Here is a 17,720-nt window from a genome sequence, read left to right as displayed (position 1 = left end):
CAGCTGCAGAAAATCAACTCGGAAAGGGCACTGCAGGAGTGAGGAATGCAGGTATTTCATTTGAGGGAATACACACAGACGATACCCTGCGATATTCAACCAGCTCCAGGGAAATATGCAGAGTAACAACAATGCTTTGCATTTCTATAGTGCTTGCCTTTGGCAGCTCTCTGGGAGCTTGCAAACATTAATGAATTCACAGAGGCAGAGATTCAGAGAATATAAAGGCCAGAAGGGACTTTAGATCATCCAGTCTGACCTTCTGTGTATCGCACGCTACTTGGAAATTGTGTGGAAAAGAACCACAAGCATTATTTGGGGGTGGCAGAAAATGCCTTCCTGTGAAAGGCTGAAAGAGCTCAATCTGTTTAGCTTATGAAACAGAAATTAGAAAAGCTATCCTGTAGAAAGACCAACAGTGAGTATTTACATGCAGCTAAGTTGAACCTTCCAGAAAGGCATCTACCTTTGACTTGAAAAACACTCAAGGAAAGAAAGGGAAAAATATTGTTTCCCTTGGTATCTTCTGGCAATGCCTATTCATGCTCATTGTTAGCATTCATGCTTACTAACTCATTTGAATCTGTTTGGTTTTTCTGTCACAGTTTTTGTTATTCTCTCCCCTAGATTTAAAAAAATAAACCTTCATTAACCAGCAGCTCTCTCTGTGGAGGCACTTTATACTCTAAATCAAATAATCTCTCAGTCTTCTTTTAATAGGCAGACTGAGTTCATTAAGTCTTTCACTGAAAGCATTTTCTCACCTCTGGAACAACACTGGAGTCTATTGTCACACTGCTTCCAGCTTTTTCTCCTCCTTTTAGAAGTATTCTCCTCATCCACCAGTATCTGTCTCTATATTGTAGGCATTACATGACTTTTGCCACTTTTCTCTACTCCTTCCCACCAAAGAATGTGTCCCTGTACTCTCACTAGGCTGTGTGAACATGGTTCCTGCTTTAGAGATGGAGGCAAATGGAAATTCTAGGACAAAACCCTAACAAGTAATTTTGAGGGAGGCAGATTATGGGTAAATGGTTCTGATCCTACCTTTACAGCAGTATAAATTCAGTGCATTTTAAACGTGATCCTCCAGATTTATACAATTCTTGGCAAAAGAAAATCTTGCAGCCTCATATGGTTATTTTTCACATATCTCTCACTGGACATAAATGTCCCCAGTTATTCTTTCTCTCTCCCTGTTATTTTTGTCTTCTTGTGACTGATCATCCCCTGTTCAATGAGTGCCTCTGACCAGCTGCTTCTCAGATTCTGCCTGCTCTGCTCTACTCAGCTGTCACAAAACACAGCAGCCCCCACATCCCCATCTGCTTTTTAAGGGTTTGTTATTGTAAGCAGGGCTTTTTCTACTCACTGTCCTCTGCTTTGCAAAACCCAAAGCAATCAAGAGAAGCCACCACAATGTCAAAGGCTGAGAGGGGGGTTTAGGTCAGCCCTAGCTTCTGGCCTCCCAGGTGCTGTGCTGGGGCTTTCAGCTGCATTAACAACCTTGTTTTTATTCAGTCATGATTAAAACCATGGAGTGTGGGAACTACAGGGTAAGAATGCCCTGCCTTGTGCAAGGGGAATGCTGCAGTGAATGGAAGTTCCCTACTTGGTTACCTTGTGCTGGGAAGGGAAGGGAAGGGAAGGGAAGGGAAGGGAAGGGAAGGGAAGGGAAGGGAAGGGAAGGGAAGGGAAGGGAAGGGAAGGGAAGGGAAGGGAAGGGAAGGGAAGGGAAGGGAAGGGAAGGGAAGGGAAGGGAAGGGAAGGGAAGGGAAGGGAAGGGAAGGGAAGGGAAGGGAAGGGAAGGGAAGGGACTTCAGTTGTTCCCTGGCCAAGGCATTACAGGCTAACAGTCTCAGCTCCTTCTATTCAAGGCACCACCACTTTCTTACACACTTTTCAAACTCCAGTTTAAACCTGTTGTCTTTATACCTCAGATTCTGGGTAAAGCTGCATTACCCTAACAGACAGAAACCCATTTCTAGTTCTGTATTTTGCTGGCCTGTCTGTACTACAGTAACTCCATCCAACTGTGTGCTTTAGTTTAAATATGTCCTCCAAGATGCATTCACTACAGCAATCCTATCTGCTTTGTCCTTGGTTGCATGTGGATAAACAAGCTGGCTGCTTCCAGGTTCCTCTCACAAAGTCAGACTTCCCTTTCCTCTTATCATCTGCCCATCCTGTCTACTCCTGTCTCAGCCTGTATTCCTTGGCCAAAACTGTAACACAGACTAGAGGAGAGGTCTCACAGGGCTTTGGGTGGGAGCATCCATGTATTTTCCCACTGGGAACCCACCTCCCTAAGCACTAGAACAGCATTTGCTTTGTCCACAGCTGCATCACCCTGTGACTCACCATCATGCCACCATCACCTAATACAGAGGAACCCAGCATCTTCTTCCTGAGCTCCCTCAGGATATGTTTACTACTAAGTCTATCCAGCAATGTTCTCAGGACAGCTCTTGGCAGAAAACAACAGTTCCCTGAATTTAATGTGGGCATCAGGGAGCAACGCAGCTTATACTGATGATCCATACTGAGGATCCTCACTGAGACTTGACAAAACTGGCTCAACAGTTCCCAGAAGACAAGGACTGCCTCCAGTCCTGCTAGCTGTGCTCTCTGCCAGATCTCTCAGAGTTCCCAGCTCACAGAAGATTTCTATTATTAGTTGTCAAGCATATGACCTTGTCTGTCGTACTACTGAAATTCATTCTGTTTCTGGCACTCCTGCCAAGGTCAAATAAGGCTTCCTCTACAATATCCTGGTCTTCCCTGTACTAGCAATGCCTTCTAGTGTTGAATCATCAGGATACTCCCTCACCCTCCCCAGCTATCTGAGTCAGGGGCTCAGGTTAATATTAGCAAGGCTAATGGGTGGCCAGGGTGAGGATAACAAGTAACATTTTTCTGGACTCTGATAGGTGATCTTGCTGCTGCTGCCTTCCCAGATCAACTTCTCCCTCCCTGTCCCTCACAACTCCTCTGCCTCACTTCATCTTTCCCAGTCTAACTGTTTCTTATGTGCACATATCAATGCTTCACTGAAATACAGAGATGAGACCTTTGAAATTTCTTTTGCCTTCCAGGAAAGCAATCACCCAAAAGAAAGATGTTGGCTCAGTTGGCTTGGTGTTATCCAGCACTGATAAACTCATTTTGCCTGACTCTCTTTTCCCCTAACTGCCTGGTAATAATTATGCTTTCCTTGAAGATCTCCTCTAAAGTGCTACAAATGTTGCAGAGGTCATGGTTAAAAGTCTGAGACCGACAAACTTATTTCTCATCCTTCTTTAATCCCAACTGCTGAATTTTTACTTTTGCAGACTGCATGGTGTCACTGCTGTGTGGAGAGTTGAAAAAAGCCCTTTGCTCTGCGTGTTTCCACATGCCAGCTCTCCCAGGGCCAGAAAGCACCCAGCACTGTGAGTGCAATAATCAGCTTGAGCTGCTTATTCACAGCACTCAGCTTCTTTCTTTTCCCAAGGATGATATTTCTGTCCTTATCAATAACCTGGGCACTGAGTCTTCTTCGGTTTTCACTCAGACTATGGACTCCTTGATCCCAGCTTCACTCTTGTTGACCAGAAGTGGCCCTACTTCTTCTTCTGTTTTTTTATATCCCCCAAATTGCTGAGGAATATTATGCTGTTTGTTTTAGCCTCCTTTGCAAGTTTAGCTCAGCTTGATATGTAAGCAATCCTCACTTTATCCCTACAGTTCTGACCTGTAAGGGAGGGCAGGGCAGGGCAGGGCAGGGAAGGGCAGCCCTCTTTGCTGTCTGCCTTTTCTCTGTTCCACACAGTCTCTTTGCAAAGCCAGCTTAAGCAGCTGCTTGTCATCACAGACAGATGGAGGGCAAGAGAATCAGGATCCTCTCAGAAATGGGGGCTTCACACTGTCCCCAAAAGCCCAACTGCTCCCTCCCCACACTCCAGAATTTGCACTGCTGCCTGTGAAAGCAGTGCCACGAACACCCTGCACACACTGGGCAGCAGAGGGTAGAGGTGCCATCGAACCAGAATTATCTGTGATCCTGTGAGCTGGGTTTCTGTGTCCCACTGAGAGAAAGGAAGAGAAAAAGGTCTTGTGAAGGGAAAGGGATGGCAGTCAGAATCCCATTACAAAGGCTTTTGACAGGGAGATTTGAGCCTTAGGTGTTAGGTAAGGCAGGAGAAAAAGAATTCAGGATGAGTTTGGTGGCTAAAAGAGTGTATCTTAGGAGGAGGCTGGAGGTGTACTCGGATCTGCTAAGTTTCTGTGGTTCTCACCCTGCAAAACTTGTCGGCTTCTGCCTTGGCTGAATTTAAGCTAAACCATCACACAAGACATTTTCCTATAACCTCCTCTGCTGTGACATTTACCACCTTCATCCTCACATCTACAGACTGCTCATGTGATCCTTTTCAGCATCTTCTCACGTGGCTTTTCTCCTCTGCTGACCTGTGGGTGCTAATACAGCTCAGGACATCAGCTATACCTGTGCTAAGGCTACAGACAACAGCATTTTACCCCATGTACTCTGGATAAAAGACATGGGGTGGGGGGGATGGACGGGAAATGAGCTGGCCTTGCATTCACACAGAGTTTTAGGTGGTGTCAGGGGTGTCAGTGCCCCTTGCTTGGCAGTCTGTGGATCTTCCCACAGCTTCAAATGGAAGCTCCTGCACCGTTCATGACCCTCAATACCCAGTGCTTATTGACAGCCCCTGGGTAAAACTCCACGGCCACAGGGATCAGTCCTGTACCTACCTGGAAAACACCACAGGCAGGAGGAAATGCAAATTGCTGTGTGGTTCCGAGTGCCTGTGCACACAGGGAGCCCAGGGATCTCCCAACACACTGCAGAGCAGCTGTTTAGGTATGCACAGACACACTTGCAGGCACAAATCACCTCACACATCATTTATCTACGCATCCAAAGCGCTCCCACGAGCAGCCCTGGGCGGGGATGCGGGGCCCTGCAGGTGCTGGGTAGGCAGGAGTTAATGGAAGACAGGCTGGGAAGGAAATTAAAAGCAAAAAAAAAAGTTGAAAGACCGACACGTGGTTCTTCTCCTACCACATCTGTGAATCCTGGAGCGCAAGAGTAATTGTCTGCAATGAGTCAGAGCAAAAGGCACAAGGTAATGGTTGCTATGGCAACCCGCGCACTGCTCTAATTCGGCTCAGAATTAAAATGATATCAAATAATTTGCAAGCAAAGGCAACATGGCAAAGGCGCTGGGTGCCAATCTAAAAAATCCAGCTATATGCAAGTCTCTCCTGAGTCACTGTCAAGGGCTCTTTTCGCTTCAAGAGTGACAACCAGGGCAATCAGAGGAGCTGTAGATGGATAACCTCTGGTGAGAAGATTTCCAGGCGAGAACGGCCTCCTGGGCTGGAGCTCCCGCCTGGAACAGGCTGAGGACATCCTGGGACAGATGTCTCACCAGACCCCAAATGGGAAAAACTCATTGCTTGCCATTTTTTGTTGGGGTGCCACTGAGAAAATTCCCTGAAAGGGCTGGTGAGGGCAGGGCCTGGGCACAGGAACCTACCCACAGGGTGTGTGATGGGTAAAGCACGTCCTGCACAGGCTGAGGACGGCAGGGCTCGCTCCCTTAGAGCTTTTTCCCTGGTAAGTGCTGCAGTGTACAGTCAGGCACTCAGCAGAGACTATGAAGAAATATTTATTTACTTTACAGAATTGGCTATTGGCTTCGGTTTCCCCCAGACAAGGGCTCATCCCAAGGCAATAAACAATGTCTGCACACACAGGGGGGAGGCATGGTCCCCATGCTGAACATCTTACAGCCTGTGCAGACAGCACAAACACCATGGAAGAAAAGGAAATTGCTAAGGTCTAGCCAGGGTGAGCAGAATGCTAAGAGAGATGCCTGACATGACTATTTTTAGTATTCTTTGAGGTCAAAATAGGCTTGTCCCTCTTGTCCCCAGTTACTGTCTATGCATGGAGACATCTATCTGGAGTTCTGCAGGCAGATGTTGCTCTCTCTGCCTGTTCACTGACCTGGCTGGAGGATAATCAGCTCTGAAAAGGGAACCATGTGGCCCCAGCACTGATGTCAAATCCTGAGAAAAGTCAAAGTTTGTTAGACCAGAGCCAGAGCAAAATAACACAACCACCTCAGTTTTGTCTGGCTCGTGGAACAGCTTGTGTGTGCCCCAGAAACACCCCAAGAAGCAGCCTGGGTGCTTGCAGGTGTCCCCCAAGGCTCAGTGTACAAGCAGAATGCAATGGGTGGCAGGCAGGCAGGATGAAGAGTGCAAGAGACACTGGTTTTGGCACACTCACGTGTCACGGGGACACCGTGACATCAGAGGCCAGCCAAGTGTGTACCCACTGCTAACAGCCTCCAGACAGATGTCCTGAGAGGTGGAGAAGGCACAGCTGCTGGCCCCACTAAAATCAGCAGCATTTCTGCCTTTTGAGTGCCCCTAACACTTTCCATGACTCATTTCCAGGGCACGGCCCGTTCAGATGTCCCTGATTTTGTCGGATCAAATGGATGCGGGAGAAACTGCTCAGGCTTTGGGGATTGCCAGAAGGGGCTGGCATCAGGCAGAGCAGGCAAACCAGACCATTTCAGATGGGCTGAAAATGAGTTGTCTTCCTTCTTTTTATCCATCCTACCACTGCATGCCAGAGGGAGACCACGATTTCCATAAAGGCACCTGGTGATGCCTCAGAGACTCACAGAAGTCTCTGCAGTGAGACAACTTTTTTTGGCACAAAAAAAAGAGGGACAGCATTCCTTCTGAACACTGTAGCACATATTCAAGAGATCAGCTGCCCTCATATTTTATATGGGTATCTTAATGCTGCTTTCTGAGCCAGCCTAGTGAAATAATTTTAATTCTCCAGTTTATATGCAGCTATTTCCATGGAAAAGGTGCTTATGCTATTAGAGCTTATTTCTGTGTATTTTAACAGCTTCTACTGATGCTACTGTCACTTTCCATAGAGAAGGTTGAAATATTTTATCCATCCAAACAAAACTGTAGGAATACAGAATTGTGTGCAGATTAGCTTGAAAAGATGCCACAGCAACAATCCTGCTGAAAAAGCCACCTGCACCTCCTGTTCCTGCTTGCTGGTAGAAGGCAGCAGGTAGCCAAAATTGGAGACCAAGGATGAGACGGAGAGAGATCAAGCTGGCCAAGAATTGCTTTTCAAATGAAGAGCTTCCATCAGAGGCTGCATTTTAACCAGAGGTAAAATGGCAAAATTACTCCCCATTACCTACTTCCAAGACTGATTGATTTCAAATTATTTTGAAAAAAAAAAAATATCAAAAAATTTTTTTAAACTCTGCTCCTGCTGTGAGTATAGAGCTTTTCTGAAAATACTGGGCTTGATAACTCTGTCCCAAAACTCTGTCTTTAAAACAGAGACAACATTTCTCTGCCCCTGGTTTGAGCTTGCCTAGGGCTCTCCCCAAATACATCTGCATGAATTGCTGGTGTCATGGGACAACGATTTCACTGTGGTCCAATATCTGCTGGTAAGAACAGCCACTTCCAATATCAACAGAAGAGTGTTGTATAAAATAAACCTGCATCTCCCAAGTGCCCATTTGGGTTGTTTTTCTTGGGCACCAAGTGCATGCCCCGCTGTGTGTTTGCCATCCCTGCCACATGGCAGGAACCTAACCCTACCTGTCCCTGTGGGGACTGGCAGCCAGCTGACAGCCCCACAAGTCAAACAGCCAGAAGGTCAGGCAGTGAAAGAGACGTCATGCACAAGCCAAAGTGACAGCTGAACTCCTGCACAGATTCCAGCGGTTTCACTGAGGCTTTAAATCACCAAAAGCTTCTGTCAGCAACTCCATGTGATTTCTGCCTTGCAGCCTGAGGAGCAGAAAGCCCCAGGCTAGTGACTCACGGGAGGGAGCAGATGACAGTGCTATCTGGGGCAGGACATGGCTTGGGGAGAATGCCATCACCATTCCTTAGTTCTCATTTCCAGTTAGCGCGTGTGAAAGGTACTGGGCTGACATCCCAGGAGAATAGCTGCCTTCTAATTAATTATAATTAATCATCCAGGCATTACTTAATGTTTGCAGAGTGCTTTGAAGTGCCAAAGCACAATATAGCAGGTAGATAATATTCACTCCAAGAAACAGGTATAGTCAAGCCAGGGCTGCCTGTGTGGCTTCCCACCAAAGAGACCACACCAACTCAGCTCACACAAGTGGACCCTGCCTTAGCTCCACCATGTCCTCCAAGAAATCTGTGTGTACCCTGAACCCTTTGTGCACCCCTCCCAGGCCCGTGGGGGAAGGAGAGGGATGGATGAAAAGGGGTGAGATAGGGCAAGACAAAGGACACTTCCTTTCCCTCCTGCTTTTTTGGCCACCTCTCCACCTGGAGTGTGGAACAGCATCTCTAATGGCAAGAGCAGCAGCTTGGACTCCCCCTCAAACTCATTCTGGGATTTTTCCACTGAGCTGAGACAGTCTGAAATGGGAGGAAGGAGGCCCTTGTGCTTCCCCACCCACCCCTTCCCTCAGCCCTCCAGACTGCAGCTCTCTAATGCCATCTGACTGCTCCCTCACTCCCTGACAGCAGCCAGACCTGTGTCATCTTCCTGGACATTTGATTTTACCAGTTTGCCTTACTCTGCCCTGGCTGGGGACTGCCATTCATCTGCCAGAAGAAAAGGGGCCCAATGCTCCCTGTCACTGACATTCCCCCTGTGGGGGCACTGGGGGTGCTCCCTCCCCATGAGCATGGCTGTAAATCCTGGAGCTTAATTTTTCACTGCATGCATAGTGAACATTTCAAAGTGCTTACAAATCCCCTCAAGCACCATCAAGTCAAACAAGTGATGAAAATGATCAGTGGCAGAATGACAGGCCGGTTCATACCGCTTGTTCTTTTATAGGGGCACTCAAAAAAGTCTCTGTTGTTCCCCTTTTACAGAACTGTGGCTGCATTTATTTAGAAATTACAAGTCTACCTAGATATTTGGCTTTCTGGGAGCCAGTGCTGGGTACCAAACTTGTGGTAGTGTCATAACTAAGTTACCATGGTATCAATCCCAGTAAGGGCTGATGCTATCAGAATGACAATGACAACAATCTGCATCCCATTCTGTTCTGATTGCCTCTTGTGTGCCTCCACACTCCCTCCCCTTCCTTCACCCCTCTCCTGTACCCAGGATGGTGTTGCAGCTCTGCCCAGCACCATTTCTGCTGCAGCCCCTCACAGTCCCCCAGAATCAGGATCTAGTCATTCAGGATAATTATATTACTGTGAGAGGAAATGAAGTGAGATCTACGTCCTTACTCTCTAAGCTGACTTCCTCAAGAAAAAATATTTCAATTGGTAGCATGACCACTAGCTATTGCCCTTTTTAAAAAAATTACAATTAGTATGAAAGATTCAGATGATGAATATTGTCACTACTGGAAACAAAGCAAATGGTAATACAGCACTTTCTTCTTCCCTGAACCCCCCCAAACCTGGTGTAAACTTTCACCCAAGCCAGGACACAGAACCTACCTCAGTAAAGCCTTGTACTCCTGCTGAAGTCAGTGGAGGCTACAGCTGGGGACATGAAGACCTTTGGAGCCTTTGGGTGACAGTGTTTGCCCTGATGCTATCATTTAGCCCATCCATGCCATGGATCAGAGATGGGCTGTTTCCATCAAAGCATAAGAAACCAGGAATGAAGAACACCCACCATGTGTGAGGGTAGCAGAAGATTCTTGTGGTCAGGTCACCTAATATACCTGCTAGAGACAGGGACCCCTTGTTCTTTAAGGAACAAAAGCAATTGAAAATTCATTCCTATGTCTCAACTTCCATGGCTGGCAGTGAGAAAACTGGTTCTGCATCATTTCCAAAAATGACAGATTTTTCACCTTATTGTTATTGTTTTAACATGATTTATTTCCCTGTCCTCTGCTGTTTCCTCCACCCACTGCAAAGGATCCTGCCCCTTCACAGCATGTCCACACAGACAGCATTCAGCACAACTGAGTGGGTGGAAATCTCCACAGGGGTAGTGGAAAGTGCTGCTGACAGAAGAGAAATGGCTCTGTCAGGGCCAGATCCTCCTGCCACTTGCTCTCACTCAGTGCTTCCACCGAGAGGTTTCCTTCCTTGTATTTATGCTGAGTGCCAGATTGTCCTGGTTTCAGCTAGGGCAGAGTTAATTTCTTCTCAGTGGCTGTTAGGGTGCTGTGTTTTGAATTCATAATGAGAATGTTTTGGTTTTTTGCTAAGTGTTTATCCTAAGCCAAGGGCTTTTTTCCTTGTCTCATGCTCTGCCAGTGAGGAGGTGAAAAAAGGAAACTGGGAGGGATCACAGCTTGGACAGGTGACCTGAACTGACCAAAGGGACATTCTACACCTCAGAACACCATGGCCAGAAATTGGGGGGAGTTACCCAAAAGAGGGACCAGGCTGGGTTTGGGAAGAGAGGTCTGGCATGGGTCAGTGGGTGGTGAGCAACTCTATCTTGCATTGCTTGTTTTCCCATTATATTATTATTTTTATCATCAGCATTTAGCATAATTTTTGAATATTACTTAATTTTCAATTATTAAACTGTTCTTATCTCAAACTGCAAGTTTTACTTTGAGTCTCCTTCCCAATCCACAGGGGTGGAGGGGTGAGAGGGAGGTTGGGTGAGCAGCTGTGTGGTGCTTAATTTCCAGCTGGGCTTGAACCACAACACAGATGAATTGCTTGTGTGCCTCTGGTCAGGAAAGGGAAGGAAAAAGATCATGAAAAAAACCCCTATTTTTTAAAAAAATGTTCTTTTCTCCTCTCAAATTGATGCTAAGAAAAATGCTTCAGTGCTGTACAGATGCCCTTGGTGTGGTTTCAATGCTCTTTCATTTTCTGCTGGGTATAACAGGGTCAGCTGGTATCAGTTTTGGGAGCAGTTTTCTATCATCCAAGCACCTATTAATGTGAACTTTACTGAAAACCTCTCCATTCACAGGTGTCTCTGGGCAGGCTTCACAGTAATTTTCTGGCTTTGGGCATAAGAGTGAAATGTTATATTTCATAACACTTCCTTATAAGCACTTTCTAAATGCCCAGGTGATAATGAAAGTATCACTGTCAGCTAGAATTTACTGAAATCCTGGAAATTAAGGAATGTTTCATCAGATGAAGTTAAATTGCTATAGTTTTACTGCCTAGTAGTATTGAAGAACATTCCATCTCTTACCCAGCCTAGGAAAATGCAGTGGCAGACTCTGGGACCTGAAAATATCTGCTGTATGACCTTCTCTCTACAGGGTGCTCCTGTAACAAAGTTGTTTGGTGTCTGTTCTACCAGTCATTCTTTCCACAAAGCAAGGCTCCATCAACCATTATTTCCCAAGAAATATTGCTCCACCAACCATTCTTTTCCAAGAAGTTTTGCATCACAGCATATAATTAGCCCATCACCTGTCCCATCAGCCTCTTCAGTCACTGTTTCCAGGTCTAAAACAATTTCCACAGAGCCACATCTTCTCTTACCCCAGTACTCCTGTGCTGAGTGGTTAAGTTGGATATGGTGCCAGGGTTACTGATAATGCTGGTTTGTTTTGTTAAATGGCTGCTCTGTTTTGTTCCTGAGTTCAATGTACTTCCATAAAGGCTGAAGGAATTAGTACAGAAAATGATAAATCTTCAAAAGCTTTGGGGTTCTGTTGGAAATAATGTGCTGCATGAATTTTCCAAAAGAAGATGCAGTCTAGTGAAGGTCTGCCAAAAGGAGTTTAAAGCTCAGATACAACAATAAGCTTGGCAGTCTATAGGTCTGAGTTGGAGTTCTAGCAACATGCCCATTCCACCAGCAGAAGCTATTTTTCATTTGAGGTAACAATAGAGACCCATAAACATGATGCTGTTCCACAGCCAATTTTGCTGTGGAACACTGCCAAGTTTTAAACCTGCATGGACTTCCCAGCCTACTCCTGCTCCAGAGAAAGAATCTCAATCCACAAATTCAGCAGCACTGGAGATGGGAAGCTTCCATTCAAACAGCCCATTTCCCTCCCAGAAGCCTGTCAGCCATTCAGTACCTGCTCCATTATTCTCTGTTTAGCCTAGTTCTCAGTACCACAAGCTATTGTGGCTGCTGTCACTTCTCCTGAACGACAAGCTAACAGCTCTCAGCTCCCACACTCGATGTGAGATGCAGCCATTTCATTCAAGATAAAAAGAGGAACCAGGAGGTCCTACCTGCAGCAATTCCCATCTTCCCGTCCACAGACACAGACACGGCCGTGCTCACTGTCACCACTTTTGGCAGGCCACCCCCCTCTGTCAAGACACAAAGACAGCAGGTTTGGTTAGCTTACCCCCCAGAGAGGAATTAAATGCAGCAGGAGCACTTGCCCACACATTTTCCCACCCAGGACAGTGTGTACATATGCCTCAACTCTGAAACATCCCAGAATTTCGAGGGCTGCATCTTTCCAGACAGCCTAATGGGCTGTGAGTAGATTTTATTTTCCTCTTCTCTATAACTCATGATAAAAGTGGCATCCTCAGCATAAAGGAAGTGTCTAAGGCTGGATGGGGGTGGTTTGAGCAACCTTGTCTCGTGGAAGACATCCCTGCTCACAGCAAGGGGTGTGGGAATAAGTGACCTTTAAGGTCCCTTTACTATTTGTTGTTGTGGGATTTTGTTTTTTTTTAGGGCTGTGTTTCTTTGGGATACTTTATTATGAGGAGTTTTCTTTATCTTAGTTTTGTTTTAGGAAAGATTTTTTTAAGGTTTGTGTGGTTGGGTTTTTTTGTGTTTATTCATATATAATTAAAAGATTTGGTAATTTTTTTCAGGCTTTTTGTTTAACTCACTATAGCGTGGTTTAAGTTGGTTTTAATAGCTCAAAATGGTTTCAAAATATGCAGTTCTTTTATTTTTTATATTTATTTTTATATTTATTTTTACTCAACTGTAGACACATAAATTATTTTTCTTAGTGACTTAATGACTTATTACTTGTGTGTTGTATTGTGATATTTTTTATCTAATTACTTATTATTATATAAAAACTTTTAGAAGACAAAGATGAAGAAGAAAGAAGAAGGAAAAGAGACAACACTTTAAATTTTTTATTTTGTTCTTTATTTTTTAAATTAGTTTATACTCTAACTTTTTCACTCTGTGACTTAAGTAAACTTTTTAATTTACACACTCTAACTTTTAGGTTTTTTATTTAACTTTAACAGTTGTTTCCATGGTGTTATATGAAATTCAGTGTTTTCTTGGATGTCAGAGCCAGGTATCAGAGATAAGGGCACACACTCTGTGCCTCAGACTCCAACACCTTTCAGCCCAAAACGTTCCATGATTCTGTGATAAAATGTAAAGGATTTTCCTCCTCGATTTTGGGCATGTAGGGCTTCTCTTCAGCCAGAGAGTTCTGCTCAGTGCACCATCTAAACTCTGTGGACAGAGGAGAAGCAGGACAGGTAATTCTGACAACACCTGCACAGCAAAGGCCAGGCTTATGTTTGACTCTCACCCAAGCCAGGCCAGCATTACAAACTGCAGGCACAGCACTTCCAGCTGCTCCCAGAGTGCACTCCATCTCACAAACAAACTCTTCTGGGACTTTGCTGCCTAAACTCCCAGGGTTTCCCAATTATGAGCTGCTGCTTTAAGCATCCTGTAGGTCCTGTGCCACATCTGCCAGCCCTGTGCAGATCTCTGAGCTCCCACTGGGCACTTCAAATCACATGGCTGGGTGGGCTCAAGCAACTGAACCCCATCTCTTTGTCAGTGCAGTTGTTTCAGCCTTGCCCATGCGGCAGATATATATATATATATTTTAAGTTATTAGATTATCTTCAGCTGGGGCACCTCTTTGGGAAGTGGCAGGACTGGACAGAAAGGCAGTCTGATCTATGAAGTGTGCACCTGGTTCCCTCCTCTTGCTCAGACAGATGGGTCAGGGATTCTTTCCTTCCCCACACCTCCAGCGTTGTTACTGCTCTCCACGTCTGCCTTCATCATTCTATGTGTGTCCAGAGCACAGCTCAGTGCCTACCACAGTTTAGCCTGCAGGCTCTCACTATTTTGGTTTTGGGTTTTGATCAAAGGCAGATTAACCTGCTCAAGTGTGTCAAAAGCAATAAAAGCCTTGTGAAACAAATACTCAGCTCACACACCTCGAGCATGATCCTGCCTTTACGGTGAAACTCAAATGTCTTGTTCGAGGATGGGATAAAGAGGCAAAATACACTTAGGATCTCTAGGAAAAAAAACCCCCACCCAACACATGAAAAATCTGGGTTGCAAGAACAGTACTACTTGACATGCAGAGGCTTCTCTGCTGTCCTTTTATTTCTGAGACTTCTGGACACTGGAAGGAGGTGCTGTGCATAAATGATTCTGATGAATTGCAGTTATTTCCTGCTGGTTTCCTCCCCAGCAGAGAGCTCTTGGGGGTTTTCTTTCTTAGATGATTAGAAGTCCATCTGCCATGAAAAACCTCCTGTCACAGCAGGGGACTCGTGGAAGACATGAAAAGGAGACTTCAGCATGTGATAGAATTTAATAAGAAACTGGGTGGCCTATTTTGGCTAAAATGTGGGGCAGCTCTGCTTCATCAGATGTCAAGGAAGGGCCTGGACTCTGCTTTGCAGTGAACCACTGGGTATTGTTTCTTGACCCTTTCCAGGCATATTGTGTGACCCCATGGATCAGAGTCTCTCTGAGCCCAGATGCTCATCCCTAAAGACTAATAATCTCCCTTACAGTTTAGGACACCAGGTCTTCAGGGCCAAGTGCTACCTCTTACAAGGTGCCTGCAGGGTTTCCAGGTTTTCTCACCTGGAAAACTTGACCAAAGCTTCTGACCCACAGCTGTGTAAAACAAAGAGCAGTGACAGCTCCTTGTGTTCTGTCTTTATCCAAAGCTAGCTGTGACTTCTAAGAAAGCCAGGGCAAGCCACAGCCCCAGTGTTTAGGCAGCAGTGACTGCTGTGGCCTGGGGAATGGCTGCCCTAGGAGGTCCCACAGGGTGTCACTGCCTGGTTTTCCAACCCACTCTCTATTCCAAAGAGCCATGGCTTGCAGGGGAGTAAAAGGTTCCTCTTGCCATCTCCCCCTCTCTCCACACTTGCCTTTTAAGTGAGATGTAAGGGTGTTGGGGAGAGAGAGGCTTTTGTAGGTTTCGAGTATTTTCTCCTTCCATTCGTTTCCCTTCACATCCTGGTTCATCTCTTTCCTCCCAGGCTGGTTTTCTTCTCTTTGCTGCTTGCTTTCCCACCCACCAGACTCCCACCACCGTGCCACAAAAAGCTCTAACAGCTACAGTGCTGAGCTCTGTGACAGAGATGGAGAGCTAGGGGCCAGGGAGGAGCACAGAGGGGATTTCTGCCTTCTGTGGAGGAGTCTCACACGAATATTTTGTTTTGCTTGTTTGTTTTTAGGCTCTTCTGCTCTCTTCCAGCCTTTGAGAGGGTCCTGGCTGGCCCTGCATACTCACAGGAAACAACCCAAGCAAGAGATACTGAAAAGCCACTCCTTGCTTTCCTCTGGTGTTTGAACTTTGCTGAGCAAGAGATGCCGTGTTCCAGTACTAGGATTAGAAGGATGCAGGCCACCAATGCTATGGAAAAGTCTTCCCCTCCACCCTTTTCCATAACAAACCCATCCTTTCCTGCCATGGAAAGTGGTGATGGAAAAAATGACGCCCTCTGAACTTAGGCTTCCTGACTGTGTGCTGGTCCCTCACCAGTGCCAGCTGTTACTGCTGTGCAGCAGGGCTGATGCTGCTCCCTCCCGAGCCTGGCCGCACCCATGTGTCTCATTCCCTCTGCCATACCTTTCCTGTTCCCTTCTCATGTTCCGTGTGCATTCCAGCCCCACCTTGTCTTCCCCCAGCTTCTGCCTCCCCAAACCTTTCCATCTACCCAAGCCCTGCATTTCCACTCCATTTCCATCCTTCTCCTCTTCTGTAGCCCTGCATTACTCGCTCCTGCCTGCCTTCCCCGCAGCTCCATCTTCCAGCTGTCATCAGCATCCTGGCCATGAGCTCTCTGCCCCTCGCTGCTGCGAAGGAACCGCCAAGAGGGCAGGTGTCAGAACTTCCCACTAGGGATAAAGGGGTCGGGATGGGCGCGGTGTGGGATACAAAGTGTGAAAAGCCTTTTTTCTCTTTCCCCCTGCCTGCTCTGTGTTCAGGCTGGGGTTACCTGAATCATCTTCCGAGACAATGCTGTAGATGAAGCTGCCGGGGGGATGCTCGGCCGCCCTGCGGTACCACAGAGGGAAGTGGTCCATGGTGAAGATGCTTTCCTTGTCCTTCTGTGTCAGGAATTTCCTGCCGGGAGAAAACATCTTGATCAGGGCGCGGAGGAGCGGCAGCCCTGAGGCAGCGGGAGGCCTGCGCCGGCAGCTATCACCCAGGGTTTTCCCGGGCCGAGGGCAGGCGGTGTGGCCGCTGTCCCCCGCTGTCCCCCCGGGGCAGGGCCGGGCCCTCGCTCGCTCCTCAGGGGCGGCCGCGCCCCCGCGCCTCCCGCGCCCGCCGCCAGGTGCCGCTGTTGGCCCGGGCCAGGCCCGCGGCGGCGGCCCCGGGCGGGCGGCGGGCTCTGAGGGCCGGGAGGGAACCGGGGCTGAACTGAGGGGACACCGGGAGAGCAATGAGGGGACACCGGGCAGCACTGAGGGGATACCGGGGCACCACTGAAAGGACACCGGGGAGTGCTGAGGGGACACCGGGGAGCACTGAGGGGACACCGGGAGAGCAATGAGGGGACACCGGGAGAGCAATGAGGGGACACCGGGGAGCGCTGAGGGGACACCGGGGCAGCACTGAGGGGACACCGGGGCAGCACTGAGGGGACACCGGAGAGCACTGAGAGGACACCGGGGCAGCACGGAGGGGAACCGGGTCTGCACGGAGGAGACACCGGGGAGCGCTGAGGAGCACCGGGCTGCACTGAGGGGACACCGGGCAGCACTGAAGGGACACCGGGGAGCGCTGAGGGGACACCGGGGAGCGCTGAGGGGAACCGGGGCAGCACTGAGGGGACACCGGGACAGCACTGAGGGGACACCGGGGAGCACTGAGGGGACACCGTGAATGACACCCCGCGAGCAGCGGGGGCAGCAGGCTGGCTTGTGGCCATTTAGTTACTGCAGGGGATGGGGAGCAGGTGAGGAAAAGGGATTAGGAAGGCTCCTACGAAAACAAGCGGCCTGCCCCAAATGAAATCTGGGTACAGATTGAAAGAGGGGAAATTTAGGTAAAATACTAGGAAGAAATCTTTTACTGTGAGGATGGTGAGAAGCTGGAATGGGTTGCTGAGGGAGGTTGTGGATGCCCCAGCCCTGGCAGTGTTCAAGGCCAGGTTGGATAAGCAGCTTAGTCTAGTGGGAAGTGTCCCTCCCCATGGCAGAGTGGGTCAGGAATAGATGATATTTAAGGTCCATTCCAATCCCTTAACAATTCTGTGATTCCTAGAGAGGCAGGAACTGAAGTGCTTGAGCAAAGAGGTGCTTCTGAAGGCATGAAGATGTGTCCTGGGAGTATGGAACGACAGGCAGTGGGTGCTCAGGACAGACCTCAGGAAAATCAGGTCATTTGCTTCCCTGCAGGTTCATACAGCTTGTCTGGCAAATCCCTTTGTTTTCTGGCTCTTGTTTTGCTGTATGTTTTGACCTAATGATAGTTCCTGATTTCAGGGGATTGCAGAATATCTCCTGCGGGATATGTGGGGGTCTGTCTCTGCAGAGTGGT

At 47.5% G+C, this 17,720-nt stretch overlaps 2 protein-coding genes across 2 annotated transcripts in view; one reads left to right on the top strand and one right to left on the bottom strand.

The window, feature by feature from the left end:
- The window catches only part of LRTM2 (leucine rich repeats and transmembrane domains 2), a 31,348-nt gene extending 24,277 nt beyond the window's left edge, over positions 1 to 7,071 (top strand). Inside the window, exon 5 of the mRNA XM_058853038.1 lies at positions 6,947 to 7,071. The gene's annotated coding sequence lies outside the window, so the exon portion shown is untranslated. The remainder of the gene's footprint in view (positions 1 to 6,946) is intronic.
- CACNA2D4 (calcium voltage-gated channel auxiliary subunit alpha2delta 4) overlaps positions 1 to 17,720 on the bottom strand; it is a 125,121-nt gene that overhangs the window by 54,599 nt on the left and 52,802 nt on the right. The window contains exons 25-26 of the mRNA XM_058852793.1: positions 16,174 to 16,301; positions 12,205 to 12,285 (exon numbers count right to left, since the gene is read on the bottom strand). Coding sequence (XP_058708776.1) covers positions 12,205 to 12,285; positions 16,174 to 16,301 — 209 coding nt within the window. The remainder of the gene's footprint in view (positions 1 to 12,204; positions 12,286 to 16,173; positions 16,302 to 17,720) is intronic.

The sequence above is a fragment of the Poecile atricapillus genome, chromosome 18, assembly GCF_030490865.1.
Source record: "Poecile atricapillus isolate bPoeAtr1 chromosome 18, bPoeAtr1.hap1, whole genome shotgun sequence".
Classification (NCBI taxonomy): Eukaryota; Metazoa; Chordata; class Aves; order Passeriformes; family Paridae; genus Poecile; species Poecile atricapillus.
This window is presented reverse-complemented; position numbering and strand designations above follow the sequence as displayed.